Source organism: Diceros bicornis, chromosome 23 (assembly GCF_020826845.1).
Source record: "Diceros bicornis minor isolate mBicDic1 chromosome 23, mDicBic1.mat.cur, whole genome shotgun sequence".
Taxonomy (NCBI): Eukaryota; Metazoa; Chordata; class Mammalia; order Perissodactyla; family Rhinocerotidae; genus Diceros; species Diceros bicornis.
The window spans coordinates 7,042,559-7,066,790 of record NC_080762.1 but is presented as its reverse complement, the minus strand read 5'-3'; the positions used below and the strand labels follow the sequence as shown (position 1 = coordinate 7,066,790).

General features: G+C 40.2%; 1 protein-coding gene across 22 annotated transcripts in view; it reads right to left on the bottom strand.

Annotated features, from left to right (window-relative positions):
- EPB41L2 (erythrocyte membrane protein band 4.1 like 2) overlaps window positions 1–24,232 on the bottom strand; it is a 220,045-nt gene that overhangs the window by 28,167 nt on the left and 167,646 nt on the right. For 5 of the 22 annotated variants that reach the window (XM_058566278.1, XM_058566274.1, XM_058566276.1 and 2 more), the window contains exons 11-20: window positions 21,710–21,882; window positions 16,960–17,132; window positions 12,643–12,678; window positions 12,334–12,396; window positions 10,236–10,382; window positions 8,817–8,918; window positions 5,146–5,310; window positions 3,056–3,109; window positions 2,290–2,856; window positions 304–426 (exon numbers count right to left, since the gene is read on the bottom strand). In XM_058566278.1, the coding sequence (XP_058422261.1) occupies window positions 304–426; window positions 2,290–2,856; window positions 3,056–3,109; window positions 5,146–5,310; window positions 8,817–8,918; window positions 10,236–10,382; window positions 12,334–12,396; window positions 12,643–12,678; window positions 16,960–17,132; window positions 21,710–21,882 (1,603 nt within the window). The remainder of the gene's footprint in view (window positions 1–303; window positions 427–2,289; window positions 2,857–3,055; window positions 3,110–5,145; window positions 5,311–8,816; window positions 8,919–10,235; window positions 10,383–12,333; window positions 12,397–12,642; window positions 12,679–16,959; window positions 17,133–21,709; window positions 21,883–24,232) is intronic. The other 17 variants (XM_058566284.1, XM_058566285.1, XM_058566283.1 and 14 more) reach the window with 17 other exon arrangements.

The following is a 24,232-nucleotide window of genomic DNA, read 5'->3' as shown; positions in this document are numbered from 1 at the left end:
CGTTCCTGGATACACCAAGCTAGAAATGGTTTATAATAATCTGAACAAGGTTGGTGCTGCCTGTCCTATATAATCATAGGTGTGCCTTCCCCTGTAATTACTGGGTCACCAATGTGACTGCAGCTCTCTGTCTCAATCTAAGAAGCAACACAGCAAGTCATGTCGTTGAAGCACAATTATAACATGGAGACATAAAAAGCTACGTCAAAGTCAGAAACATGTAAACCGGGAGAAGATGGAATGAAAACAGAAACAGACTAAGTAAAAAAGAACTCAACCAGCCCGAGTCCAGAGCGTCTGTACCTGTGGAGACTCATATGTGATGGTTTTGGTCTCCGTTTGGACAATAGGGACTTCCTTGGTGGAGATTTCTGTCCTTTGTGAGGCATCAGAAATTGTTACCATCTCTGTTTTTACCACTGGTGGCTGAGGCGGAAAGGAAGGGAAAAATAAATTCTAGAGGCAATGACGTACAAGTGTTTAATGGAGCCTTCAAACATCACTGTCCGAAATATATCCAAACACACACTCATGCACAAAAGAAAAGAGTGAAAGCAAATGATCTAAAACAAAAGACACAAAAGAAAAACACTTCCTTCAAATATCATATGTGTGTGTGTGTGTGTGTATGTGTGAATACATGTATATGTGAAGAATAAGCTAACATAATGGCTCCCTAAATTATGGTACACTTCAAATTATGATGGTCCCATTACTTACGTGGCAAGCCTGGTGTACTCTGATATATAAACTTTAGCTTCGGGCAAGTAACAATAAAATTGAAAACAAAACAGAATGAACTACGTGAAGTTACTGCAGTTTCCAGAACCACATGGCTGTGTGAAGGCTCCCTGCCTTTAACTGGCACACCAGCTAGGTCGGCTAAGATGTCCTCCTTCCCCCCAAAGCCTTTTCTGTCCTCTTGACAAGGAGACCCCATTTTCAGAAAGAACATCTTCAAGTATGGTTGTTCTCAATTATACTTGTCTAAAACCTGCAGTGTTTCTTCTGTATTACTGAAGTTAAAAAGTTACATCTAGAATGACTCCACCACCACTGCACTGCTTTGAACAATTTAAAACATTAAAGAAATGATTCACAGCCTGTTAACATTGTAGTCTGCTGGGCATGTGTGTTTAATACAACACCAGCCTGTATTATTACCAAAACACTACAGTACTTTCTTGGAGAGAAAATTTCCAAGTGTAATTATTTAAAGAGAAACAATTATATATTAAATGCAGAAAATAATAGTTCAAAGCTTCAAAGACTCTCAAAATGTCTTCTCTGAAGTGAAACAAAAAGTTTAAAAGTAACATAGTAAAATCCCATTTAACTATTTCAACACAAAGTCATTTCAAGATTTTTTACACCATCAAACAGAGTAAATATGGATAATCCCTACATTTCGGGCATTTAATTTTAGAATCAAGAAAGATGCGAATGGAAGTAAACTCTCCCTCAGCATACCTTTAACTCCCAATTCAGAGACACTGCATTTAGTGGCCAAGACTTAACCTAAAAGGGGCGTGGAAAGTTCTCCTTGAGGAGAAAAAGGAAAAGACTCATATCTAACACAGATAACCCACAAAACATAAAATCAACTTGCAAATAATCCAGAATTGATGACAGGACAGAATGAGAAGAGAAGGGTATCCTCCTATTAAGTAGTCTAGCCTCTGGCTGCCTACAAGGAAAGAAAAGTCTCTTAACCAAACCGTACACTTCCTGGAGTCTGAGAACCAAGTCACAGTGGTATTCTAGAAACACTCTTTTCACCACCGCCCGTTGCTGAATTCAGAGCCTGCTGCCATTTCTAAAAACCTTAAATTGCAGAAAGAATGAGCCAAAAAGTCAAACCCACTCATGACAACCCCAGCACACACACTCACACTGACCGTTTCCAACAATACATACACAATTTCTAATTAAACCAACAAAAAACGCATTTAGCGTGAGGAAGCAATGCAACTAAAAACGAACGGTTGAAAACATCCAAAACATGCAAAGAAAAATTTAAATGTGAAACGAGAAGGAAAAAACTGCTGTGGTTGTTGCAGGCAAGTTTACTCTCTCAGGTGGCCCAGCCGCGTAGACCGGATCCAGATCCACACACCGAGCCGCCAGAACACCTACACGGCAGTGCTTCCCCTTCCTCCCGTGAGAGAGAAAAATCAGGGTCTTGCGGAAAAGCTGGAGGAGGGTTGGGAGGACAGGAGAAGAAAGGCAGGTGTTCTCCACCCGAAAAACAGCTCTAGCGTGCAGCTCCCGCTCGGGGCTCGCATTTACCTCGGAACAACAAATAATCTGTGGCAAAACATCAATGTCAACATGGGACACCTCTCCGTTAACTGTGTGGTGCTGGTCCTCTGCTTCTCCGCTCACGGCCGGCTCGAGCGCGCCTTCGGTGGCACTCGTCTCTGCAGGGACGTCGGGGGCAACTACACGCTCCCGGGCCACCGCGTCTACCGGGCCCACACTGGGCCCCGCGGGGCCTGGGCGGGCGGCCGGCGCCGGCGCCTCCCGCTCCGCTCCCTCGGCGGCCCGGCCGGCCTCCCGCTCCGCCTCCTCCGCACACTCCTCCTGCTCCTCCCTGATGGCGCCCTCGGGCAGGCGGCGGCGGGGCCGGTACTCGCCCGCGTCCTCCTCCTCGCTCTCACTGCCGCCGCTGCTCTCAGAAGACAGGGAGGTGGAGTCTTCCCGCGTCAGGGGCTCCACCTGACGCCTCTCCCCAGGACCACTCCCAGGTGAGCTCTCTTTACCGTTCACTTCTTCTGGGATTACTCTCTCGTCTTTGTCTTTCCCAACCTCTGCCTGCTGCTTCTCCTCCACTACAGTCAGAGTCTCATGTGAACTCTGCACAGAAACAAATGGATGAGGGAAAATAAAAACATATGAATAAATAAAAACGACGGAAACCAAAATGAACTGATGGGAGGTGCATGTCATGGAGAAAAACAAAGATGATTATGATGGCTGACTGGAAGGGAAGCGGGGAGAGTGTGAGGGGAGCAGAAACGTCGGGCAATGGCGTGAACATGGAAAAGGGGAGAACCTTAACAGCATCACTGGCTCCAGTGCAAGGCCCTTCGGACTCGGGAGCGCGTTTCTGCGAAACAAAAAGCAACCGAGGACACAAAATCAATACAGTTTTACCTCAACACCCACCAAAACAAACATCTGACACTGCAAAGACAGAACAGCAAGAATCAACATCTACAAAACCTTTGCTCAAGGTCACATGAAGGACAATCCAGACAAATGCAAAAAGCTTACGAAAGGAAACAAAAACACAAACACAGCCAGCGTCCTCCCAAGGAAATAAAATGCTTTTATTAGAGTTCAACCCATAAGCTCTACTTAAATAGTTGAACAGTTGGGAAAAAATGGAATTATACCAAAGCTTATTATTATTTTCAAGTTTAAATTCTAAAACTTTTAAAACCTAGTCAACAAACAGTTTTAATCAGACTACAAAGCCTGGACTTAAACTCTAATTCCTAAACGAATAGAGCATTAATGAGATGGCACTTTTATTTTTTGCTGGCTTGTTTAAAAAACAGCTTTAATTGGCAAAATTATAGTTGGTCTCAGATAGCTATTAATGTAAAAAATGTTGTTTCAGAAATGGTTATTAACATCCCAATCTGTATTACAGATTAGCAAAGGGATACTATAACATGAGGGTAGATGTCAATGATGGCTCCAAGTGTTTTCTCTTAGAATTTAGCTCCTCCCCTAACATCTTTGAAATGAACCAAGTTTATTATTTGAGATGCTTATTCCTGCCCCCTGCAGACTTCTTCTTGGGAGTAAATTTACTCTACTTGAGCAGTACAGTACCTAAACATTCCATAAATACTTGTCAACCAAGTACATTAGTAATATAAATTACTATGCTTTGGTACTGATAACAAGGATAGAAACTTTCTTACAAAGGAGTTGGTTTGTAAAGCTTACAATTTTCCTTAAACTTATTAAAAAGGCTACTTTACATTGACACAAATGAAGCCTAGCCAACTTGCTGACATTCAGGTGGCATTAGAGCCTATGATCTAACTTCAAAACAACTCAGCTAGAGAGAGTAGCCTACTTATTCCAGAAGGTAACTCCATGCTGAATGGAGACGGCACTGGGCCTCTGAACCCTCTGGCTAGAGGGAATCTTGTTGTGAAGCGGCTGAGACACTAACCGGATGGAGCTGTTTCCTATGATAGAGAGCAGGATCTCCCGTTCCTCTGCCCCAGCGACATGGACAGTCATGAGTAAAGGGTCCTAAAAGGGCACCCTTCTTGGCAGTGCCTATCAACACAGACTCCCTCACTCACTCTCTCTGATCTGTGCTGTTATTCTTAGATGTATGGTAAGGGCACGTTTTCATTGCTCGAAATTAATACTGTGTAAATCACGTTACTTACAGAACAAGAGAGCCATCTTTCCAGTTTTACTGAAAACCCAGAGGTTTCAGATATTTAGACTGGAAAACTGAATCTATTTTGATAAATAAATAACGTTTAACTAAAGTACTTATAAACTTCTTTATAAATAAAGATATCCAGTGATCAGAACATTTCTAAAACAGACATTTTGTTATTATTACAGGTCAGTGAATTATTATTATTACTTAACCTCAAATGGCCAAGTGGATTCTGCCCAAGTTCAGGGAATCCCTTAGGGTCATTCCAAAAAACGAAAATAATTATTTCATTTAGTATGGCAGGCACGTCACATTTTTCCATATAAGCAGAATTTTTAAAATAATAAGCCATCAGAAGATGCATGAAAGACATTTAGGCTTTGAAAACATTTCTGCAAAACATACTTTTTCATACCTCAACCAAGCTTCTACTCGGTTGAGGGTTTCCCTCCACATAACAACTCAGACCCTGGGCCTTAGTGGTCTAAATGATTCTCTGAATTTAGGCAGGCTTTTTTTTGAGGGGGAACCCAAAAGAAGCAGGAGAAACATCCAATCTGTATCTTTTCATCATGTCCCAATTCAGTCATTATTTCTTGAATGTTTCTCCCAGCAAGAGTTAATTTCACCAACGAAAGCACTGGAGGGGAGGGCTCCTAAATATTCAAAAAATAAAAATCACTCTCATATGTGGCTTTTAAAAACAGGGGAAACAAAGTAAAATGCACCTCAGGCAACTGTGAGAAGGGCGAGGAAGAAAGCTTTTCAGAAGGGGCATTACAGTTCACAACAGCGCCCTCTGCCGTCCGAGTGGTGGCTGAGGTGAAGGCTCTCATGCTACCAGAAAAGCCCTTGTCACTAAACAAAATTGATGTTATCTCCTCTTCTAGGCTCTAGAGGTCAGAAAAGCAAGAGCAAAGAATTAACCATAAGTCAGAACAGACAGCGGTGACCTATTGAGAGAAGGAAAGGTTACACAAAAAAGAATCACAGAACAGCATAAATTGAAAGAAAGGAGAGGATTCTGGAGGATTCTGCGGCAGGCATGTGGCGGTTTGCCTGAATGCCAGCTTTCCAGCCTGCTGGAGAATCTCTGACAGCTCTAACCTGCGGACACCAGCTAAAACTCCTTGGCTTATCACTGAAGCTTTGTCACAAACTGAGCACAACTGACCCACCCACCCATAAAACACTCTCGTACATTCCTGAGGGAGCTCCTGGGCGTCAGCCTCCTTCTGCACCTGCACTTTTCGTGGCCTCCACACTTGCGATGCTCATCCCTGTGTTAGAGCTCGAGGACTCAACCCTCCTGCCTCCAGCTCTTCCTTCCCCAGGAGCTCTGGGCTTTGCCAACTGTGTCATCTCTCTGACGTCCACTCAATATTCCATATTTTGTGTAGGGCCTCCCCTAACCATTCTCTTCCCTTCTGCACATCACTTCAACTGCACAACTAGCACCCTGACAGCAACCCACAGAAATTCCCTCAGACATGCTCAAGATGCCATGGAAGGAAGAATAGTACTTTTTCTCTCCAATACAAAAACAGGTAAAGAAAAAGATTCTAAATAGGAAGACAAACTCAGAGGTGAAAAACTCAGTGAGCAATGTGAAAACCATCCGTCTCTGAAAACTATTAAGGCAAATTCAATTTTCACATTTCTGGCCCTTAAACGAGGTCCCTAACCTGCCTGAGGGCACGACAGGAAAGCTGGGGACAGTCCCAGGTCCCTGGAAAACGGACAGTAAAGAGTCACCAGGAAGCTCCCCCTCATGTCAGAAGTGTGCAATACTTCCTAAGAAACCCCACTGCTCAGGGATCTTAAATAGATAAATACATGAGTGGCTGCATGACGTTTCTGGGATGCTCCTTGGGACAATGCGCTAAGAGAGGTGAGGAGCAGGGACGAGGTGGGGGAGGTGCGTGAGCACTTGTAATATTCAGGAGAGAAAAAAGCTTCTGGACTAATTCAGCTTAATCACCATCTCCATAATTACAGCATCCCTAGGGGTCGGGTGGGTGGAGAGGGTGTCCTTCCCGGTAAGAGATCACAGGAGTTTAAGTAAGTGCCATGCATTTAATTATTCAATACAATGTCTTCAAAAGTGCCTTAGAACTGTAGTCTATGTAATCTCTACTAGACTCTCGAGAATTTTGTACAAGTTTAAGTACGTCATAATTCTCACAATACATAAGAGGATCTACAATCGAATTAAGACTAAATGATTTGATTTCCAATTTTCTTCTCTTCTCTCAAAATCATTCATATTTAAACTGACGCCATTTTGAAAGTTAGATGTATTTACTTTTAAATAAGAAACTATTACTTTTTTTAAATCTATAAAACCCATATTATAGAAATTTATAAAATTTGGTCAAATTATACTCTTATGTATAGTTTTTATTTTACATTTCATTAAGGATTACAATTCAATGAGAATCGAGAAACCCTGCAAAATCAGTAGCAAAAAAATACAGAAATTTGAAGGGTATTCTGTTAAAAATCAAAACACTCCGGTAGACTTAATTGCTCACATACTTTCAACTAATAGTCGTGATATGTTACTTGGGCAGGGGGAAAGATACAACATAAGTCGTCAATGAATGTTTGTTGGGTGAATGCATGAACGGACGACTGCAGTTACAAGGATTCATACGAATGTGAAATAAGTAGACATTTTCCTGCAAGCGCTAGAGAGGAAAAGAGCAAGAAAAAAGCAGTAACTTCAAAGGCAGATAAACCATTTGGGGCCTTAATAGTGGGTAAAATCCAGATTTAAATTTCACGTAACATTTTAATGTAACCTCTATGACAATGAATGAATGAATGGTTCTATTGTACATGGTTTATATTATACATTCCTAAGCCATGACATCTAGAAAAATGATAATTTTAAACATCTTCACCGAAATTCCAAAGTTTCCTATTGCAAAAAGTCCAAGGACATGAATTTAATTGATCAAACGATGCCATCTGACTTGATTTCAGAGGATAAATTTTCAAAACTAAGTAATATTCCAAAGCATATGATATTAAAGTCATCATTTTACACATTGAGTCTGATTGGCTTTGGATTTCAGGCCTTTAAAGTATATAAATACGCCACTTGGTGTAGCTTTATGACATTGTTTCTCATTTGCAGCATTCTGGAAATATTTCATCTCAACTAGACCTCAAATTCCTTTAGGGCAAGGCTTCGTCTTCCATTTATTTTGCCTCCTCCCCCATCCCCCTGTATGTTCCGATGAATAATACTCTCTACTGATTAACAAAATCAGAGTTTGTGGAGAGGAAACACTTTTTCCTTATTTCCGATCTCTGCTCTCATTCATATGCATTAGAGGGATCTCTGTCAGACCCACAGGATTATGTCCCTACCCAGCTTAAAGCTCTCCAATGGTTTACCATCACTCTCGAATACAATTTCAAACTGTTAATGTGGTCTTTAAGACCCTGACAGGATCTGGGGTCTGACCTCTGATTTTCCTAAGCCCTTGTCACTTGGTCTTTCAGTTCCTTAAACTGTCTTGGGGCTGCTGCGTTTGCTTGGGGCTGCTGCGTTTGCTCTTCCTCATACGTGCAAAGATCTTCACATGTCCACCTCCTCATCACTAAGGTCTCAACTCAAACGCCGTCTCTTCCTGATCACAATGGTAAAGCGGCCGCCTTCCCAATCACCTCCCAACACAACATTGTATTTCATCTTCTTAACACTTACTTCTTAGTATCCCAAATTGTCTAATTACTAATTTACATGTCTGCCGTCGCCTCCACTAGACTCTAAGCCCCCCAGGTCCAGCAAGCAACACGCTGACCTGCTGGCTAAGCGAAATCAGTAGAGCAGAAGAATGAGAACGTAAAAGCAATGGAAAGCTAACTTCCTTAGTAATGCCCGATATTTCACATAGGCAGGAGCACAGAGCGAGATCTGAGCGGCTGCTATGGCACACCAAAAACTTTCATCCCATTAAAAAATCTTAAAAATGAAAATTCAAAAGGTTTCCAAATGTAATTAGTAAACTAGTAACCTAAATCACATTTTAACACCACAGTGTGCACAAGTGTCATACAAACTGTGCATTTTCACATGAAGTCATGGTTTCCCAGCTGTCAGCCACATACATCAAAATTGGGGGCCACTTATCACCTAAATTGGTTGATATGCCTGCATTTCAAATTGTGGATTTTCAAATAAAGTACTTCTGCCATATGGTGTTTCTCACCTAATGAGCCTACATTTCTATACATGGAGATTTAACTTTCTAAAACACTCAAAAAATTATTTCAAAAAAATTTTAGGTTGATACGTAAGAAAAAAGGAAAAATCTTATGGCTGTAGGCAGAAATAAAAGGAAAAGGGGAAAAAGCAAGAGTAGATCCAAGGATGCAAGGTGAACACCTTGTCTGCCTCCTGGGCTGTTTCTTCGACTGTCCGTGTTGCCGCCATCTGATGCTTCTCCTTCACGGATAAAACATCCTTGAAAAGATGGTCTCCTTTTCTCTATTGTTTTAAACAATAGACATAATCAACAAATAAGACAAGTACGTCACATCTATAGCAGCACAAACAGAAAACGACTGTGTGGGTCAGCAGGACAAACCAGATGAAGCAGCACAGAAAGGGAGACCAACATCTAAGCGTGTCATCAGACACTTTCTCCAGAAAACACAACACGCTAGGGTCGATGGCTGAAATATGGACATTGTATCTTCAGAACACCTGAAAATAAGAATTTACGTCGTATACAACTTCGTAAGACCCTGCCATGGTGTTTTAAATCTTAACATTGTCAAAAGTTGTTTTCTCAGTTCAGCAACTATTTTTTGCTCCTCTGTTCTAAAAGAGCTATTTCCCTTGCACTGTCACTTTGCTTTTTAAGAAAAGGTGGATAAAAATAGCATGACTCTCCGAATCAAATGCCTACAACTGGGTAACATTCAAGCCAGACTAGATGACGAACTGAAGGAGAAGAAAAGGGCATAAGGAACAGGGACAGATGAAACTGTAGATCACACCTTTACACGCTTTTAAAAACTGCATATCAAGTACAGTATGATCACTCTCTCCTCAAGTACGATGAATGAGCCCATTGAAGTTCTTGGTTGATAACAGCAGAGATTTTGGAGCATCAGGAAAGAACAGATGTAGATGGGAATGAATGCAGAAAGAGTTTGGGAATATATTCTAAAGGCAATACTTATATTGGTGGTGGGGAGAAATAATCATGGAAAGAAAAAGAATGAGTTTGGAAAGATGTTAGGGCTGAAAATGTTTTTGAAACATGAGTCTACATTTCATTACTACAAAGTTCCAGTATTAAGTTGTATGATACAACATTTTGCAAGTTTTCAACAGGCCTCGTCAGTCTTCAAAGCTACGTTTAACTCCTTATCTGCACCATAATTACCTTAAACCAACCCAAATATGGTCTGTATTCCTGCATCCCTTTAACTATTATGTAAACTCTTTATTTCAGCAGTCAATAAATGAAAAGCTTATTAAATACAATATAATGTCAGTTTCTAAGTCGCCCCATATAACAATTCATTACTACTAATTTACTTGCATAAAATAGTGAAATTATTCTAAAACTATTTCAAAAGTATTCTGAAACTCAATTTACATTAGAACTAAGTCTATATGTATTACATTGTTAATAAATATTTAGTATTTAAAAATTGTTAGCAATTATATTAAAAAAAAAACTAAATGGGAACATTTTGTAACTTTCTGAGAATCAACATAATAGATTAGCAACCTTCGTTTTACTGACGAGCTGGAATGAGACATACAGCCAACAAAGAGCTAGTGACATACCCCTTGTGTCTGTAGGGACAGAGGTGTGATACGTCGTTTTTCCCATTCATTGGGGCGCGGCTCAGGTGTGGATTCCATAAAATTGCGCTTGAGTTCACTAATGCTAGCCTGATGTCTCAGTATGTCCTCCTGGGCCTTATCCAGGTCCTAGCAATACGCAACGTAATAAAGGGGGAAATCCAAAAAGAAAAAACCCAGTAGGACAAAAATAAAAAATAAAACCAAAAAATAAGACACAGCAAACTTATGATTCAAAAAACACAGTAAAGCAAGAAAAATGCCAAGTCTCAAAAGCCATGTTATTGCCTATGAATACAATGAGTTCATCAAAATTTGAAAATGAAGCCAATGTGTAATTGTTTTTATGATTCACATTTTAAAGGGTTCTCATTTCTTCTGTTTAGCATTTTTTAAGGAATAACTATCCACATCATTAGAAGGAAGCCATGGAACTAATACTCAAAATGGCTAATAACCCTCCTTCCTAATAGTTGGGCTTGAAATGCAGCCTATGACCTCGTTCCTGCAAATTTACCTTTCTTATTAGGGCTACTTGCTTTCTGTGGACACAGTAAATCAAGTGAAAATAAAGAAAGGTAGACTCAGAAGCACTTCTGGCCTGACAGGAAAGCCAATACAAGATCATCCAAAAAAAAAAAAAAGAAAAGAAAAAAAAAGGGGGGGAAACCAAGGATGGACTTTTTTCAGGAAATTCCAGCCGTGGATTTTAACCCTTTAGGAATAAAAATACCAGCTTCCAGAAGCTGCTTCTTTTTGGCCCCTCTATAAAATAAATGAACCTCATACTGGTTTCATGTACTTGCCAAGCACAAATGTGGGGGCCCAGCCACCCCCCATACCAAATGGTCCTTATACAGACAAAGACACAAGAAAAACTACCAGGTGGATTTTCAATGGAGTAGGCTCTGATAAATGGTATTTGTGGGATTTTTAAAAATTGGCTCTGATAAATAGTATATTAAGGTAATTATTGTTCAGGAAATGGTTTTAACTGAATTTTAAATGTTTTCTCACATTCCAAAAATCACGGGGCTACCTGTGGATTACAGCTTTCATCCCACTCCCAGAGGGACAGGTCATGCATCTGAAAAAATTAGATATTCCATATTCATGCACAAGCATAGTAGCTCATCAAGGAGCTTCTATAGCCATTTGCAAAAACTCATGAAAATCTAAAAATCTTTGCATGGCATGGAAAAATGACTGTGGCTTGAGATCAGGCACATTTCTTGCATTTGTTCAAAGCAATGTTATGTATTACACTTTAGAGCATTTTAGTAAGTTATGCAAAAATACATTTCCAACAGTTATCAAAGCTGCCAAAAGCAACCAAACGGATTAGTCAGATTACTGAGAATTGCAGTTCTCCACTGAATACATTGCCACGTACTACCCTAAAATAAGAAGGAATAAAGAAACAAAAAACTGTTCTCGTGTGACACGGGGAATATATCTTACATTCCCTAATTGGGTGACTAGGTTTTCTTTTTTTTTTCCCTCCTTTCTCTTTTTCTTTCTTTCATTTATTCTTTCTTTTCAATCAAAACAATCCCATTAATTAGCTACTCTCAAACGGAATACTTGAAGTGGATAGACCACATTCCTAATTGCATGGATTTTAGTGCAGCTCCCCCATTTCCAAAAAAAACTGTGGGCAGAGTCCAAGACTAAAATGACTTAATGCCAGATCAACAAACATCTGTTCTGGGTAACGTATACGAAGGATGGATCATGTTACTTCAGAGTCCATGTCCTGGAAATAACCCATTAGGAGAGAGCAGGTTACTCGTAGAACCACCTCAAGATTAATGGATAAAAACTTTAAAAACAAACATCTGATTAAACACAACTTTTATTTTCCCAGTTGTCACTTTGAGAACTTCTGGTAGATATATTCCTATATAAGCCACTTGAAAAGAACACAGTCGGACAGGCCACATGCACTCCTGAGCTGAATGTCCCCCATGCACATCATGCACTGGTGCCTGAAGACAGCTGCCAGCCAGCCTGTGCGTGACCTCCCATCCAGAGCAGCCTGGCAGCCATGAGGACAGTGGTGTTCTTAAAGTATACAAACCTCCAACATTAAATTGCTATGTCTGACATAAATATTATCCCCTTCTACTCTCAAGGAATTTTTCTGTGAAATTAAATCACACACAGGGGAAAAGGCAAATAAACAACAGTGTATCAATCAGCAAGCACCAGAAACGACCCGAGTTGGACACTCTAAGACATTACAATAAAGGAGTCATAAAAATCTTAAGAACCTAAAGCCACAACAAGCAAAGCTCACAAATAAACCCTCAGAGTGCATCACCCCACACACAATAATAATGGCAGGCAGCAGCCACCGGTTATTCAACTTTGGAGAAAAAATATCCACCTCCTCCAGCTGTGTTTCCTCTTCTTTCATCTTCGCCTGAAAAGTCACACAGCAAACGGCCGGAGAGAAGAGGAGGGTTAGTGGAAACTCCACCAGCGGTGCAAAGAAGCTGTGTTGGAACTTAAACGGTGAGCCAGCATTACCAACCTTCACCGAGCGGCCCTCCGCGGATGCAGGACAGTGGGCCACCTTGGTCTGTCTTCACCTACAGTGTTGTACAAATGACGGAAATGGCCCTTTGCAAAGGTGGAATGGAGAGTGGAGGCTTCACTCTTTCTCAGCCCCGAGATTATGTGCTGCTTTTGAATATTTTTTTATCCAGGAATGAAAATATGCGAGTGTAAAAATGGCATAATTCAATCTGTTCTAATTTGATCAACTAGTGATGAGGGCAAAGTATAACGATGTAAAATTTGGCTTTAGCTTTACATCAGGGACAAATGTTCACTCCATTATTCAGTTTTTTAACATAGATTTCATTCCTTGGGGGGAAAATTGGTTTATTTTGCTATATTCACAGTAAACCGGTAGGTATTTAAAAATGCTCTTTGAAATATAGCCACTTTTCTTTCATAAAATTCTTTAAACAAGAATAGTTTTTCATAGTGGGACAATTGTCAGTATCTAATGACCCAAAAGAATGAATTTGTAAATTTAAAACTAACAGAAATACTGGTGACTACTGACTCAAGGAAAGGAATGGCAAGGAAAAAAATATTGAATCTGATACAGAAGGAAAATAGTTTAACCTTTACAGGAGGATCCTATATCATATGTTCTTTTTCTTCTTTAGTGGAATGACAGTGTCAAATCTGAGAGTTCAAAATGCTTTTTTTTTAACCACTAATATATTTTGAGAGGTAAGCAAGAAGCTCAAAGTATCTTTTTATCAGAAGGAAAAAATGAGACACAGCCACTCAACAATGCGTTAAGAATCAGCTTCCAATTCCTTGGCCAAAACTCCATTCTCTAAAACGTCAATCTTGGGCATTCCTCAGGTAACCCATAAGAATCATGGCATCTCCCACTATGCCTAATCATAGCATTATCTTTGCATTTTTCTTTAGGTTTACTCTCAGTTTTGTGATTTACTCTATGTACTGATAGCACCCACAGGATATGAGACACTGAGTCACCAGACACATTTAGCAAAATCAAAAACATAACTGCATGTCAGCACTGACGGAGGAGTACAGAGGCAGCCATCTACAGGGGTCAAAACCCTCAAACCAGGTACCTCGTTTTAAATAAAGGAATACTAAGAGAACCAGCCTTAGGGCTATATAGTCTAAATTTTCAAAAAGCCATGTTTCATTGTTCATATGCATTTGTTAAAGAAAAGATAACAGAATAGTATTTTCCTTATAAAATATGTAATGGTGACTTCTATGTCAATTACATGATTTCGAGTTAAAAAAAAAAAAAACACACTACCTGAAATTCATCTGGTCCCCAAATGCTACAATAATAGGGAGACAAGGAGTTTCCGAGATTAGACCTACCAATGTCAGGAGTACAGGTTACAGACACATCCTCATAAACACAAGAAGGAGCTTGGCTTTCTAACAAAAGGAATAACACTAAGGAGTTCTGCTAATACTCATCAATTACAGTTATGTTCACTGCATCCTAAGTTCTATATCAAAACAAAGTTTCTATCTTAAAAGAACAGCATTAATATTACTATGCACAATGGACAGACCCAATATGGAATGTTAAGGGAAACACAGGTCCCCGTCTCCTTTCTTAGATCTAGTGTGGTCTAGATATTTATGAAATAATCCTATAACTGCTCTCCACTTAGAAAGTATGGACCTGGTCAATGGATATCAATGGAGGGCAGGTGCTTACACTTACTTCTCATGCACTAATACTGTGTGTGTGAAAATACGCAGCTCATACTATGGTGAGGGTAATCAGTGGTGATATTTATGCACATGTTTACACTCTACATTAGGAAGGGTATAAGATGAAGTGTTCTTTTGTTGACCCCACAAATTGAAGCTTATGTAGGAATGCCAGCAACTGCTTCCTCTTCCTCTGTTTTGTCATTCAAGTCCGAGTCATAAGAAACATTAAAGGAAGTGGCTTTAGCCTCCAGGTAGCAGAGGGATAGAGCCAGAGGAAGGGAAAAGGTGAGAGAAAAGGGCACTGACTGAGAAGCAGAGAGAAGCAGCCCAAAGATGAGAATGAGGGAAGGAAGGAATGAAGGGGAGGTCACAGGAACATAGTGTTGGACGTCAGCGGGGAGAAAGGAGACCCAGACCCTGGGGAGGCTGGGGAAAGCAAGATACCCATCCTCATCGAGGAGTGAGGGGAAGCCAGGTGGAAGGCACCTGCAGAAACTGAAGGAGGAGTACCCCAACTCAGCATCCTTGTGGTCAGCCTCTTGTAGAGGCTTTTCCCGGGTGGGAGGACAGGCAGGCTTAGGAGCAGCTACCACAGGATCCAGGGCAGAATCAAGGGTGGCAACTCCAGCGCCCCCCTGCTCTGAGGTGTCACCTGTGGCGAGAGGATCTAAGCTGTCTAGTGTGATCTGATCGGCCTCCCCAAAGGGGTCTTCCTCCGAAATGTCTGAAAGCACGTCCATTTCAGGGACTGGCAACAGGTTTGGGGAAAGAGATGAGGCACAGCAGATGAGTGACAAAGGTGGGCACATGGGAACAGGCTGTTCTCAGGAGCAAACCCGTGATTAAATGTGCAATTACACAACGGGTACATTCAAAGGAGAAACAAAGGCAAGAGAGAAAGAGGAGAGAAGAAGAAATGGGCAGTTAGTGAAAATTTTTACTCTGAAGTAGGAATTGTATTAACACAGTACAGTCAGAAAATGAATTACATGATCCATTTTTAAAAAGGAAAACTGGACTTTTATCACATAAAATTTATAGAGATAGACTGATTTAATTATTATTTTCCAACTTGTTGCAAATAAATCTGATGAAACTCAAATCGCATTATTACTTTTAAACCTGGTTGCTGACCGACATCCAAAGCATTAGCCAAGAGGCCAGGCCACCACACCCAGTCGTTTGCCAAAGACAAGCAGCATTTCCTCTGGAATTTCAAGGGACTTTAAAAAAAATAAATAAACAAAAAACAAAACACAACTAGATGTATCAAATTAACTAGGCAAAATGGAACACAGACTTGGAAATGCTGAGCCCTTCTGTTTCAGATGTAAGTAGTCCCTTTCCCGGCTGCCTAGTGAGGGTAATTATGAAAGATCCCGACAACTTTTCAGCAGTTGAAGGATACCTTGTTGGACACGATTTCTGTTATTTTTAGCTAAATAATTTTCAACCAAATAATTTTTTTAGTACAATATTCAAAAACTCTTTAACAAAGGTGTGTGGGTGATCTGATGGCAGGTGACACCTGAAGCACTCGTCCTCGTGGCAGAGGGCCCGCATGGTCCCCAGCCCTCCTCCATCCTGAGGCCAGAGGCTGTCAGCCCGGGAATCCCGAGGCACTGGCAGCTATGGCATCTGGCAGGTTCTTTATAAACTCATGTTGCGTGTCTTTAAAAATTTCAAAGTTAAAATTTAGAAAACATTGTAAATCTATAGGGTGATTTCTTTTTTTGTGTTAACTTCCAATGTTACCTATAAAACAGTTGCTTTGTGCAGATACAGAAAAGAGATCTGAAGAATTCAAAGCCTCTTCAAATCAACCTCCAAGTGACTTTACTTGCCCAAGGTAACAAGGTGACATAGAACAACAGTGATCAATTTGAAAACACAATACAGGTTACTTCTCCATTCCCCATGGTGTCTGTGCCAAATAAGGCCGAAAGCAACACATCACCTTCTCACTCAATGTTTACAAAACAATGATCTTTTGCTTATGAATTTCTTCATCAGTTATAGATTATTAATGAAAAATAATTTTTCATAAAGACCATCTTTGTTCATTCCAAAAATTCAAGTCAACATAATTAGAATAATCAAGACAGGTTATACTTTAAAATTTGCTTGTAACAAACAAACAGAAATTTCAAATCATTATAACTTTCATAATTTGAGGATTTAACTTAAATAGAATGATTATGAAGACAGTCAAAAAGGCCAGTAAATTACTTACTTGTATTAATATAACTTATGTTGAAATATTTTGCTTTGAACAACAATCATAAAAAAGTTAGAGACCCTGTCCAAATCAGCAAGAGGCTACAAATATGTGAAAATCGGGAAATTATATCAAGAGAGAACACACTGACTAATTTTAAATGATATTTGAGGTCTAAAACAACAAATGCAACAGACAACCTCTGGTCTAAGGACATTTAAAATCACGCGTTCTCCTGATTTACCGTACCTTTCCTTCAATGAGCTGCACATGTGGGGCTTTAGCTGGGCTTCTGATGTCCCTTCTGCCATCCCCATCTGGTACCACGGCAGTGCTGGCAACTCCCGGGCCATATGCCAAAACCTCCCGAGCAGGGCCAGGAAAATCCTTCATCAGACTTTGGTCCACATCACCAATTGGAGCTGGGGAAGAATGATCACGTGGATTACTTTAGGACATTTCAATGGTCAAACTTTATGGAACTTCCCCCCCTTACGCAGATAAAGAGGCAGCATGTAGACAACAGGAGCATTGCTTCAGCTCTCAAAATACCAATGTATCAAATAAAATCATTTTTAAACTTTTACCAAACTCTAATATCCTGAATTTTAACCCATTAAACTACACCAGGCTCTCAAATCACAGGTTTTTGAAGGTTATCCTCTGACCATGGAACTGGCCAGTAGGAGGAGCTCTAAAACCAGCTGAAACACAAGATTTGGGGCACTATTGTCAGAATGACAATGTGAGCAATATTTTAATTCTCTAGGTTCTCTTTGATCTTGCCTGAACTTATTTCTGAATCTATTTATTGCAACAAATAATTATCTAATTATTAAAATGATTTGCTTCAATAAGTTTTAAAAATTCCTCCATAAAGGAACCTATTCACAATTGTGACAAGACAGTAGAGGTAGCTTTTAGGGAATTAACTTCTATGCTTATGTTTAATAGTTTTCATTTTTCTAACCTCCCTCCTGAATGCCTCAACTTGACCTACAGGAAATCTAACACACGGACACCTTCCCACCTCAGCAAACCTGCCCTCACGTGCTCCCTGCATCTCTCCCACAGACGCGCAGGAACATACAGTGTGCTCAAATTTCTATCATGGCAGATCAACCTGACGGCCTCAGATCTCAACAAAGCCAAGCGAGTAGCAGCTGGGAAAGTCTCGGTCCATCTGCAGCTTCTCCCCCAAACCGCGGAATAACCCCTGAGGTCATCTCACCTGCATAAAAGGTGCTGACTGACAGGGTGAGGTTTGCACAGGTTCATGCCCTTAACGATGCCTAGTAGACACAAAGGCCTTTAGGCTGCAAGCTCTTGGAGGGTGGGGACTGTGGTGATCCACCACACTGAACGTGGGAGGCATCAAGCTCCTCCAGGCCACGTACTACAGGAAACCTCTTGATCCACACCCCTCACCTGCCTTGTCCAAAACTTGCCTCTTCCCTAGTCTTGCCTTTTTTGCCAAATACCACCCTCATACTTGCACCCAAATACTCCAGCTAGAAACCCTGAAGTCTCTTCCTTCACCCTCAACACCAGCAAGTCCAACAGTCCTCGGATATATTTCTAAAGGTAGCCAGTGCTTCCATCTCTCTTTGACCACCCAGGTCCCTTTTAAGATGTTCACAGCCCTCAACTACTGGAAGCTCACACCAAAACATAAAACGAACTCACCTCTTATATTAAGTCTAATTATTTTCCAGGTTATTTTTTTTAAACTTTTGAGAAGATTTTAATAATTTTCCCTGGGAAAGTATACAGCTATGAGTAACTCTTTTAACTTGACGATTATAATTTCTAAGCACCCATTACACACACACTCAGAAATTATTGCAAAAAGGGAAAATCTGACCTAGAAATAGTTTCAGATGTAATATTGAAATTTTAATGAATATCAAATATACATTTATATAACCAAGTTGACAAAATGTTGACTTTGCATACTTTTAAACACTAATATTAATTTCAGTTTGCTGGGGAGGGTTCGGAGTGGGATGGGGCTTGTTTCGTTTTTTGCATTTTGAAGCAAATAATTTTTTCAGATCTTAAACACTTGAGAAGCCTGGAGGCCCTGGGGAATGTGCTTATGATACCACATGCCAACTGGCCTACTACCACCCAAGGCAAGAGCACCAGGACTCTCACCTGGACTATTCCCAACCGGTCTGCCTGAGCTTCCTTTCTCATCCTCTCTAGTCATTCTCAACACTGCACCAAGTGATTTTTTTAAAAAGGTAACACTGTGCTCTTATGTGCTTACACAAGTGTGTACACACGCACGCACGCGCGCGCGCACACACACACACACACACAAACCCATCAACGGTTTCCTACAGCACCTAGAATAAAAACCATATTCTTGGGCTGGCCCCGTGGCTTAGCAGTTAAGTGCGCGTGCTCCGCTACCGGCGGCCCGGGTTCGGATCCCGGGCGCGCACCGACGCACCGCTTCTCCGGCCATGCTGAGGCCGCGTCCCACATACAGCAACTAGAAGGATGTGCAACTATGACATACAACTATCTACTGGGGCTTTGGAGGAGGAGGATTGGCAACAGATGTTAGCTCAGAGCGGGTCTTCCTCAGCAAAAAGAGGAGGATTAGCATGGATAGTTAGCTCAGGGCTGATCTTCCTCACACACACAAAAAAAAACCCATATTCTTCACTGTGGCCTGCAAGGCCCTGCGTGACCACCCCAGCCTACCACTCCCCATCATGTACTAAGCTCTGACCACACCTGCCTCCCCCCTGTTCCTGGAACGTTTCAAGCTCTCTCTCATCTCATAAACTTCAGACCTGCTCTACTCACGGCTGCCTCCTCCTCGTCTCTCAAGTCTGAAACAGTTCTTCCTCAGACAGGCCTTCCTTCTCTGATGACCCAGTCTAAGTAGTGTCTCTGCTTATTCTATTTCCCACTTTCAGGAAATCATTGTTCCGCGTTCTCAAATGCATCTCGGTTGTCACTTCTCTTAAATGACTATTTGCCTCCTTTTCGGTTTGATTTTCCAATCTCAGAATCTCACTATTCTAAAACAGCTATTCTAGATTGATTTTTATTTGATATTTGATCTTAGATATTACAATGTTTCTTACATTCTATATAATCACTAGAAGATTTATTTTAATTGGTCAAACTTTAAAGTGAGGAAAATTTACATATTTAAATTAGTCTAGCTTACCTCAAATACTAAACAGGAAAAAGAAGATACAACACACGTCAATAACAACAAAAAAGGTATATTAATGGGGAGTGGTGAGGAAAATGAAGCTCAGGACCAGGTCACAGCCCAGCTTTGCTCTAAGGGAAAAAAACGAGAATATAGCCCTAACCAAATAGTTCACCGGCTGTCTGGTCATGTATTGGCACGAAAAGCCTTCTATTTTTCACAATAACACAATAATCCTTTTGATGACTTGCCCATCTGATGAATTACAGTGTCCAAAACACGAAAGGAAAAATAATGGATTACTGTGCCATGTTTGTTACTTTTACTTGTACAAATCATTGCTTTCAGATACAGACCTACTATAACCCTCTGACTAACCGCCCGTGCAAGACGGTGGGTTTCTGTGAGCACAGTTTATATAGCTCAAAGAAACGCAGTGGTTTACTGCTCTTTTCAGTCTCCGACATTTGCAATATAAGAGTAATAAAGCCTCATAGTTTAAAACAAAGGCTGAAACAGACAGTGTTCCAGAAAGAGGAATGATTTCTCTCAGGGCATCAAACAACACTGACTGCATTTATTCAGCACTTGTATAAATTCTCTGTGGCAAGGGGCAAGGCTTGTGAAATATTTACATGAGTAGGCACATTTTTCAGATTTACTTACAAAAAGTGCTCAGTTTGACAACTAAAAAGTTGAAAAGATGAGCTAAGAGAGACACTGACAGCTATCGTACATTAGTAGTTCACTTAAATCCCTACATTTGGGAAAACAGGCTGGGAATGCATACCCAGTCTGTTTTAGCTAATTATTTAAAATATAAGTTGTTCCTTATAATATATATAAGTTGTTCCAGTTCATATTTCAGAAAGATATCAGTAATAACAAGCAATCAAAAAAGGTTTTTGCTGACAAACAGTACTAAAACACAAGTTTTCAAATTTAATATTACTATTTTTGTGTATGTTTTGAGATTAATCAACCAAAATATGTTGGAAAACTACTAGTAATAGTAGAAAGTCATCCACACCAATTCGTTTCTATTAGGTAGAAAGAAAAATTAAGTCCTTCATAAAGCATCTAGTATAAAATTAACCTTAGCTCTTTTCTTAAAAAACCTGCTATTAACCCAAAATTAAACAGGATAATAAGATACATATATGAAGGAAAGCAACATCAATTTATTTCCATGAGTAATTTACATAAAACTACAAACATGCAGCTAATCAGAATTCCAACAGAAAAAATATAAAAATTTATACCTATCTCCCCTTGAGTGAAAGAACAAATGAACATATTATATTTCCTTTCCTTTTGTTAAAACACTGTATTTAACCCTTTGAAACTGTGAATGGTCTCTCATATGCTGAAAAGTTTAGTAAGCTTCAGTAAGAGTTTTTAAACTCATAAAAATTTGAATGTTTTCAGTTCCTTTGAATAAAGGTTCATAAGTTACCACACCAAAAAGCCTTTGGAGTTAACATTTTTGCCATTAATTAACAAGTTCAAGAAAGCAAGCCACATAGAATACTTCACAATTAAGTCAGACCAGTAAAAATGTGTTTGTTCGACATCTCACTGACAAGAACTCAACCTTTGTGTGCACTGACAGTACAAGGAAAACTTAAGTTCAGAATGACAACTTCAACACACTACAACGTTATTTTCTTGCAAGTATGAGAAACAGCCTTTTATTTTTTCAGAAAAGATGGCTATCCCTCCAGGGTATTTCTGGGGGCCTTATTAGCCGGAAGACCTTTTCTGATCCCACTGGATTAGAGGAAGGTTACCGGAATCCAAAGCTATCAGAAACGGGCTTACCTCCGTCCAGACTCCTGGAGGCCCGTTTGCTGGAGGCGCGCTCGAAGCGCGGCGCTGGCCGGCCAATGAGGGCGCTCGCCTGGCGGCTCTGGGCGTGCGTGCGGCCGCTGTAGCGAAATCTGGACCCCACGGTCAGGAACGTGGCCTTCGGCGGCTGCTCTGGAGACACAAGTCTACAGCGGGAAAAGGAACAAAATCAGACTTTATGGATTTAAAAACAAGACAACTTTAAAACTATACTTTAATATATGTGTAAGTACGATTACTCAATCAAAAACAAATGCCGCCTCAATTTTCTAATGAAAAACACTTTATTTATAAACCCTCCCATATACAGAGCTTTATGATAGTGATAAGGTGGATAAATCCACATTCATGGATTCATAAATAATGTCTTCCTCAACCTGAGCAAAAGAGCAGCTGTTCTCAGTGTGTATCAAAGCTTATTTGTATTAGCTTAAATCATTTATATAAACACATCTGTCTGACTTCTTGCTCCTAGCCAGAAGTGCCAAGTAGCAATCCATTACCATTAGTAATTCTTAATATTTATGTCTGTTTCTCCTGGGAAAGTACATCCGAGTCAGGAATCTGTTCCATCGAATGATGCTTTCCCATGAAGCTCAGCACACAGTGGAGGTGGAGAGACGACTAACATCCTTTCTGGCCAGGACAATTCTACTGCTTAAAGCCTGGGTTCATAATGAATGAAGTCCAACTTTCTCCATGTCACATACTTCCAGAATTATGCAAAAGCATGTTTTTAGTAAATGAGCCAATCTTGTCTGGAATACAACTGAAATTGTCTCACTTTCGTTGTCTGATCAAGAGTTGGCAAAACATCTTAAAAAAAAGATAATCTCAGCACTCTTGTAGAATTTATTAAATAAGAAGACTTTAGTTAACAATTCCAGAATATGAAGAACTCTACCAAAAGAAGAGTGATTTCTTTACCATTTCAAGTATTTCTAGATCTTCTGCTCAATTTTTTACAAACCTTCTTCTGCTTAATAAGCAATGAAAAGAGATTCAAGTCAAGGGAAAGCTACATGTAATAATACAAGAGGCAATCCCCCATCAAGTCAGGATTCTCAATAGCATAAACCCAGAAAAACAACGTGTTAGAATCAAACTGATGAAAGAACTCATTCACTCTGGCTCTCTTGGTGTTAATCTATTCATGGAAGGTAGGAGATGTGTTTCTTGAAAACTTCCATTTTCTGCCAACAAATTTTCAAAGGAGATACAGATGATGCTGCTGAGAAAGCATACTCTGATGATGGCTAGTGCCTCAAATTGTACTTTGAAAAAAACTGTAAATTCTTAAATTAGAATGCTGGAAAACTAAAAATTTAGACCAGAAAAGAAGTCTTATCTGTGCTCTAAATTCTCTCTCTCTAGTAGTTGAGGAAACTAAGGCACAGAAAGATTAAATGTCCCAGCACACTGATCATGAGTACCAGAGGCAGGGAGAGAAGTGTGGTCATTTACCGTGCACTGTCTCCTGATGAATTGAGTATGGCAGGGTTTCCCTACCCAGCAATCCAGCTAAATATGATCCAAGAATGCTCCATAAGAAGGCAGTGATCTATAGAAAATAGGGTCACTGGCAAGCTCATCTCTGCTGTAACTGATTAAGGATGCTCACTCTCCTTGAAATCACATTTATTTTTCTCATCTATTCCTGAATCACATTTATTTTTCTCATCTATTCCTGAAGTTTGCTCTGTAGCTACTAGGAGATCAACCAAAGGGAAAACAAGACATTTCTTTTTTTTTTTTTTTTTTAATTTTATTTACGTTTTTTCCCCCCAAAGCCCCAGTAGATAGTTGTATGTCATAGTTACACATCCTTCTAGTTGCTGTATGTGGGATGGGGCCTCAGCATGGGTGGACAAGCAGTGTGTCAGTGCGCGCCTGGGATCCGAACCCGGGCCACCAGCAGCGGAGCGCACGCACTTAACCGCTAAGCTACGGGGCCGGCCCAAACAAGACATTTCTAAACAATACCTCAAAGAAGAAACATGCATTGATGACCCAAAAGGAAATATGCCCCCTCCAAGAAAATTTTTTTTTAACTAAACAAAAGACAACAAGTCTTGGCAAGAATGTGGAGAAATTGGTGGGAATGCAAAATGGTGCAGAAGCTATGGGAAACAGTACATAGGTTCTTCAAAAAATTAAAACTAGAAATACCACATAATCCAACAATCCCACTTCTGGGTATCTATCCAAAAGAACTGAAATCAGGATCTCAAAGAGATATTAGCAGTGCCATGTTCATTACAGCAGTATTCACAGTAGCCAAGTTGTGGAAACAACCTAAACATCCATTGACAGATAAACAGATCAAGAAAATGTGGTAGATACATATAATGGAATACAACTCAACCTCAAAAAAAAAGAAGAAAATTCTACAATATGTAAGAACATTTATGGACTCTGAGGACATTACGCTAAGTGAAACAAGCCAGACACAAAAAGACAAGTATTGCATGATTCCACTCATATGAGGTATCTAAA